The sequence below is a fragment of the Trachypithecus francoisi genome, unplaced genomic scaffold (genome assembly GCF_009764315.1).
Source record: "Trachypithecus francoisi isolate TF-2019V2 unplaced genomic scaffold, Tfra_2.0 Contig01461, whole genome shotgun sequence".
NCBI lineage: Eukaryota > Metazoa > Chordata > Mammalia > Primates > Cercopithecidae > Trachypithecus > Trachypithecus francoisi.
Genome location: NW_022681433.1, coordinates 12,816,485 through 12,823,748, shown reverse-complemented (window position 1 = coordinate 12,823,748; position 7,264 = coordinate 12,816,485). Strand labels below are relative to the sequence as shown.

General features: G+C 50.4%; 1 protein-coding gene and 1 pseudogene across 1 annotated transcript; one reads left to right on the top strand and one right to left on the bottom strand.

Annotated features, from left to right (window-relative positions):
- The first annotated feature begins 652 nt into the window (after nt 1-652).
- LOC117097789 (ras-related protein Rab-4B-like) lies at nt 653-1,829 on the top strand. Its single transcript, XM_033236101.1, has one exon. It carries the CDS (start codon nt 797-799, stop codon nt 1,436-1,438), a length of 642 nt encoding a protein of 213 aa, XP_033091992.1. The 5' UTR covers nt 653-796; the 3' UTR covers nt 1,439-1,829.
- A 600-nt stretch (nt 1,830-2,429) lies between these two features.
- Nucleotides 2,430-5,784, bottom strand: LOC117096363 (annotated as a pseudogene).
- Nucleotides 5,785-7,264: the final 1,480 nt, after the last annotated feature.

Below are 7,264 nucleotides of genomic sequence, written 5' to 3'. Positions count from 1 at the left end.
CATAAGACGTTTTTCATTTTCAATCTGAATTCTTTCTTCAGTATGGTGAAAATTGCTGGAATTACTTCTTTCATGATTTCTCCCTTCTCTTTTTTAAAATTTATTTTTTAACACATCATCAAGTTTCCTTTATCATCTATAATACAGTTATGCCCAAACTTTCTAAGACCACCCTGCCCAGAGCAGGAAATTCCAATGAGCCCCTGAAGACACACAAAGGTGAATGTGGAAGATCCTAGTTCCGGCTGAGGTCACAAGTCTTCCACTCAAACACTCCACGCTTTTCATTTCCGTTTGTCAAAGAAAGCATCTTACAGGACGTTGTTTTTTTTTTTGTTTGAGACGGAGTCTTGCTCTGTCACCCAGGCTGGAGTGCAGTGGCCGGATCTCAGCTCACGGCAAGCTCCGCCTCCCGGGTTCACGCCATTCTCCTGCCTCAGCCTCCCGAGTAGCTGGGACTACAGGCGCCCGCCACCTCGCCCGGCTAGTTTTTTTGTATTTTTCAGTAGAGACGGGGTTTCACCGTGTTAGCCAGGATGGTCTCGATCTCCTAACCTCGTGATCCGCCCGTCTCGGCCTCCCAAAGTGCTGGGATTACAGGCTTGAGCCACCGCGCCCGGCCAGGACGTTGTTGAAAATAATTTCGCGCGCTGGAGGGGGGCGGAGGCGGAAGTGGCGGTGCCGGCCCGGGGAGTAGGAAGAAGCCGGGGCTGTAGCCGGAGTGGAGCGGCTGCCAGCCGAGGAGCAGGCGCGGCCGCGGCGCCATATTGCGGCCCTCAGCGGCCGCGACCGAGTCATGGCCGAGACCTACGACTTCCTCTTCAAATTCCTGGTGATTGGCAGTGCAGGAACTGGCAAATCACGTCTCCTTCATCAGTTCATTAAGAGTAAGTTCAAACAGGACTCCAACCACACGATCGGCGTGGAGTTTGGATCCCGGGTGGTCAACGTGGGTGGGAAGACTGTGAAGCTACAGACTTGGGACACGGCTGGCCAGGAGCGGTTTCGGTCGGTGACGCGGAGTTATTACCGAGGGGCGGCTGGAGCCCTGCTGGTGGACGACATCACCAGCCGGGAGACGTACAACTCACTGGCTGCCTGGCTGACAGATGCCCGCACCCTGGCCAGCCCCAACATCGTGGTCATCCTGTGTGGCAACAAGAAGGACCTGGACCCTGAGCGGGAGGTCCCTTTCCTGGAGGCCTCCCGCTTTGCCCAGGAGAATGAGCTGATGTTTCTGGAGACCAGCGCTCTCACAGGTGAGAATGTGGAAGAGGCGTTCCTCAAGTGTGCCCGCACCATCCTCAACAAGATTGACTCAGGTGAGCTAGACCCCGAGAGGATGGGATCCGGCATTCAGTACGGGGATGCGTCCCTCCGCCAGCTTCGGCAGCCTCGGAGTGCCCAGGCCGTGGCCCTTCAGCCGTGTGGCTGCTGAGCCTTGTGGAGCCAGCTCACCTGTTCTTCAGGACCAGCCCTGCCCTTCCGGCTGGGGCCCAGGCCCAGGCTCCGAGAGGCCGTGTCCCAACCTGCCCTGGCCCCGGAGAAGCTGCGCCGCCACCTGTCCCCCTTCCTTGGTGGGGCCTGGCTTTGGGGCAAGACTGAGCCACGGGGGAAGGGGGATCCCGTACCTGCTGCTGCTTCCTCTGTCTTGGCTAACCTCTGTCCCCCTGAACCCCTAACCATACCCCAAGAGCTCCCAAAGCCTGAGATCAGGGTCATTTGTCCCTACCTCCCCGCCTGGCCCTGCTGTTGCTAGTACCTGTTATTTATTACCTGGAGGCCTGTCCAGCGCCCACCCTACCCCCATAAAGCATTGTTTACACCTGTGAAAAAAAAAAAAAATAATTTCATCCGAGACACCAGGTTTTTTCAATAATACACAGCTCCATGAAATTTGTGTTTCCATCCAACTGATAGGAATACAAAGTAATTTTTATTTTTTTATTTTATTTTTTGGTGATATAGAGAAGTACAACTATCAGTCAGATTCCTTTAGTAATAAAGAAGAGGAGAGGAAAGCAAGCATTTGGGCTTTGCAGGCAGCTGGTTTCTACTTGTCTGAGGGTGTGACATCAAAAGAGTTAAATCACCCTGACACACGGCAGTGAGTAGTACTAGCATTTTTTTCTTTTTCTTTTTTTTTTTTTTATTAAAAAAGATGATACAAAGAAAAATACCCCCATGGACATAAAAATAGCCCAAAGGTGTTTTGTTTTGTTTTGTTTGAGATAGAGTGTCGCTCTGTCACCCAGGCTGGAGTACAACGGCATGATCTCGGCTCACTGCAACCTCCACCTCCTGGGTTCAAGAGATTCTCCTGCCTCAGCCTCCCCAGTAGCTGGGATTACAGGCGTTTGCCACCATGCCCGGCTACTTTTTGTGTTTTCAGTAGAGATGAGGTTTCACCATGTTGGCCCGGCTGGCCTCGAATTCCTGACCTTAAGTGATCCACCCGCCTCAGCCTCCCAAAGTGCTGGGATTACAGGCGTGAGCCACGGAGCCCAGCCGGCCCAAAAGTCTTTTACTGAAGCTCAATTCTCCCCTGCCCGCCCCCACCGAGAAGGTACAAAATGAACGTGTAATTGAGATGGCGGCTCCATTGGGCATTCCAATTCACCCAGTCACTTATTCCCACAGAGATGAGCGGAACAGACATTAGGTTTTATTAGTCATGTTGTATTTGTAACCAGATGTGTCCTCAGCAGCTTATCTGAAGGCCACTGAGTCTTTGATTATGTGTAAAGAAGCATGGCTGTCGTTCACTGACTATCCATATCTGAGCATGAATATTCAGCTACCATGGGAACTACAAAGGAAAAATACATTTACTCCAAAACTCATTTACTGGGATTTTTAAGTGCCCTTTCTTCCACAGAGCCCCAGAGTAGTGCTCATGTGCTGGGGGCTACTGTGTTTTCCAGCACAAGCTCCCATTCTCTGAGGGTCCTGAGAAGGACTGGTCCTGGAGTCTTCATGAAAGGAATGAGGTGGTCTCACTGGGTGGAACATGTGTGGCCCCAAACCTGACGGTACGGGGAGTAGTGGGGGTGGCAGGGCAATGTTCGCCACAGTGGTGGAGGATCACTTAGGGGTAGGCTGAAGTAGCTGGCTGCTGCATCCTCTGCTGCAACAGGAGGAAGAGCTCACGGCAGTCCTGGGAAAGGCTCTAGCTTCATCCCAGAGTACGTGGTTCCCTCCTTCTTTTTCTTTTCCTCTGGCTGCTTGAGATCTTCTTGATTTCATGTTGAGTCTGTGGCCATTACAATCAACTTATTAAAGACCTTCTCAGCAGCCATGTCTGCAGCCTGCCTTGTGGAAAACTGGGTGAAAGCACCCTGCTGTTTCTGCATTAGAGTGATCGTCAATCTTTCCAAACTGGTAGAAACGATTTCTCTGATCTGTTTCACCCACACCATCTACCTCTAATGTGGTGAGAGTCTCGTCCTCCGGTGGGTCCAGATGAGGCATGGTTGAAGTCTGCTTTGGAAGTTTATCTGCTACAGGGTCATTGCTTCCATAATATGAATCTTCAACAGTTTGATCAGCAAGGGGATCGTCCAGATGTGTAGGCTTCTTGTGTCTGTAGGGACGCTTCTCTTTTCTCTGACACTCTCCTTTCACCCAGCAGGAGCGAATGTGAGGCTGATTCCTTTGATAGCAGGGTATGGTCCAGGCCAGTTTGAGCAGCACGACACTGGGGGATGTGTCTTTCTCCAGCATGCTAATTGGACGTGTCCCATCAGAGTTTCAGATCTCTCTCCATATTCTGTGTGTAGAACCCTCGGCTGACATCTGACTTTGGCATATTACTTTCAAAAGACAATGCTGTGTCATGAACCTGGATGTGCAGGCCACACGCTAGGTCTAAGAGGCAGGACTGACATTCTTCAATTTAATGCAGATTTGGTGCACTTTAGTCTTTTTGGTTTTTTTTTTTTTTTTTTTTTGAGACAGAGTTTCGCTCTTGTTGCCCAGGCTGGAGTGCAATGGCATGATCTCAGCTCACTGCCACCTCTGCCTCCTGGGTTCAAGTGATTCTCCTGCCTCAGCCTCCTGAGTAGCTGCAATTACAGGCATGCGCCACCATGCTCAGCTAATTTTGTATTGTTAGTAGAGACGGGATTTCTCCATGTTGGTCAGGTTGGTCTCGAACTCCCGACCTCAGGTGATCCGCCTGCCTTGGCCTCCCAAAGTGCTGGGATTACAGGCGTGAGCCACCGTGCCCGGCCTAGTCTTCTTTAAAAAAGCATGTGGACCCCAGGGCACCAGTGAAACACTGGGAATGGCCTGGCACAGAGGTTGCACTCCTTCTTGTATGTTTTTTTCTCTTTTGGGGGAGTGTGTTTCTTTTATTTCTTGATACACCACATAAATCGATCAAAAAGTATGTCCATCTAGAAAAATGTACTTCTTCCAGAAATGAAAAACAAGTTTCAATGAGTTTAGATTTCCTGGCATTTTACTCCTAACCCTAAGAGTTAAATTGATTGTCCACTTACATGCCCATGTCTCTGACCCAAGCTAAGGGGCTGGAAAATGAAACTCAGAGCGAGGTGTGGTGGCACAAGCCTGTAATCCCAGCTACTTGGGAGGCTGAGGCAGGGGGATCACTTGAGCCCAGAAGTTCAAATCCAGCATGGGCAATGTAGCGAGACTCCCTCTCTAAAATTAAAAATCAGAACAGTCTCATGTAAACATGGGAAGTCTTAGTATGGATGAAACCTAAGATTTCCTGGAAATAAGTGGAAAGCCTCTAATCCTCCCTGGATATGCTTTTCTGGGGGATTTTTCAGCACAAGTCTAAATTCCACAAAGCACCTTCAAAAACTGGGCCACGCAGTATCACAGGCATGGCAGTAGGTCTGAAGGCTGGATTCAGGGGCCATGTAAATAACAGGAAAAGCAAATCAAGGAGCAGATGCTGAGACTTCCCCTTGAGTTCCACATCGGGGAGAACAAGGAGTTGACTCCTACGTACTCTTCCGCTTCCTGGCAAACGGCTGCCCAACTACATCTTGTGCTTCAGCTGCCTTTTGCTTGAAGAACTTTGTGTTCTGGGCACTCTCTTGGCCCCATGTTGGGTAGACGGAGGTGGTGTCTCAGTCCCCACCATGGGTGTATTTGGTATAACCAGAGTGCTCAAAGTTCTTGCATGACTTTAGGAAGCATGTCTTTGTTCAAATGATCCTCCAGGGTGGGGGCACTGAAAGCTCTTTTGTATATTTCTCATATTTGCCCTGAATGGCTTTGCTGGTAATGACCTTGCCATATGCCTGAAGCTCAGCTTGCTGCTCTTCCTCAGCCAGGTTTCCCAGGTGCTCAATTTCTGCTTCCTCCTTCTCAAGCTCTTCTTCCTCGTCCCTGTCCCCTTGTTCGTTATAGCTTCTGAACTTTCCATGCCTCCTGCTCCTCCTGACTCTCCTCTTGGTGTTAAGCGCATCCAGAGTAGTGCGGCCCCGCCTGCTCTCCGCCGGCTCTTCCTTGGTCTCCTACAGTCTGGAGGGGGCACCATGCGTCCTCAGCGTGCCTTTTGCCTCCTGCAACGGCTCCTTCTGGTTCAATGCTTCAGCCTCGGGTTCTGAACTGTCACTCGGCCCTTCTTCCCAGTGAGGGCCTGCATCAGGCGAGACTCTGTCTCATCCTCACTGTCTGTGGACTCTCCATACTCAGAACTGCTCTGAGCTCCCCAGGATGCCACTCCTTACCCCCGGCCCCGTGCCTCCTACCTTCCTGTCTCCTCTCCTGTGCTCCCTGACACAGGGTGCTGCACTGCCGCTCCATCTCCTTATCCTCGGTTTCTTCCTTTTCTTCACTAACATCTGCTCATTCCAGGCACAAGGCACCTCCTTCTCTTCTGAAGCCGCCTGCTTCTATCACTCCAGGCTCTACTGTTTTCAAATGCCAGCCAGTCTCTCTTCCTCGTCATTCACCTGGTCCTGAAAATGCCAAAGCCTGGCTGGCTGGATGAGCCCTCCTCCTGTTCCTCAGGCTCTGCCTCCCGTTCCCTGGGTTTCCCAATGAATGAAAATTCTTCATCTGCCTCATCGGAGGACTCCACAGGGGCCCAGTCTGGCCTTCTGGACCTTGGACCTTCACTTTCTCTGTGGAAGTCTCCCGTTTCTCACGGTGATGTAGGATGGCCCCAGTGCAGATTCAATGGGTGATTGCTTCATGAGTGCCCTTGGGACTGACAAGTTGATGGGTGGTGACTCCCAAAACGGACTGATTCCAAACTGAACACCTACAAATGTCAATGGACAGAAAAATTCCTTTCCGCCAAGGTGCACGGGGCACTGCTATGTGGCTGATCCCTTCCCGTGCTGCTTGACTTGAATCATTCAGCTATGTGGGTTTTCTCCAAGGCACATTTGGCACAGATGGGAAGTCCAGACGCATCCTCTAGCTCTGCCTGTTCCAAGCGTTTTTTTTTTTTTTTTTTTTTTTTTTAAAGACAGAGTCTTGCTCCATTGCTCAGGCTAGAGTGCAGTGGTGTGATCTCAGCTCACTGCAACCTCCGCCTCCCAGGTTCAAGCGATTTTCATGCCTCAGCCTCTAGAGTAGCTGGGATTACAGGCATGTACCACTATGCCTGGCTACTTTTTGTATTTTTAGTAGAGATGGGGTTTCACCATGTTGGCCAGGCTGGTCGCAAACTCCCAACCTCAGCTGATCTGCCCATCTTGGCCTCCCAAAGTGCTGGGATGGACAGGCGTGAGCCACCGCACCCAGCTTGTTCCAGATGTTAAAACCCAGAGAGGTCACCATCTTGAGAGCGTCTGAGGTGGGAAGTGGGACTCTCCGAGTCCTGGTGTATTCCCCTGTAAAGGAGGAGAACTTACATATCACCCACCTGATCAAATCAGTCCCGTCCAGGAAGTACTCCTGTTGATTAATTTAAGGACTTGGGACTTCACATCAACCAAATCCCTTCAGGGCAGCACCTGAACTAGCTTTGTTTGGATACCAGGGAGAGGGTGTGTCTGATTTCAACTAGGGCAGGGATGCTAAAAGGTTCTGGGCCCTGAAGCCCCAACTGCAAAATAAGTCTGTCAAGTCTCTACAAATGCACACCCATGATTTCTAATTTATTTCCCTACCTTATTGAGAGTTTATAGTCAAACAGCAATGTCCAAAACCCTAGCCTCTATAAAACTACCTGAAATTAGCAGTTTTTCCTTCAATCTGGAATCAAAATAATTCAGGCATAAAGGGTCTTTCCCATGGACAACAGCAATAGCATCCTTAAAGCAACTCTGCTTAT

Bases quoted from the DNA above. Each gene is read 5' to 3' on its own strand.
- LOC117097789 (XM_033236101.1), top strand. From the start codon at position 797: ATGGCCGAGACCTACGACTTCCTCTTCAAATTCCTGGTGATTGGCAGT.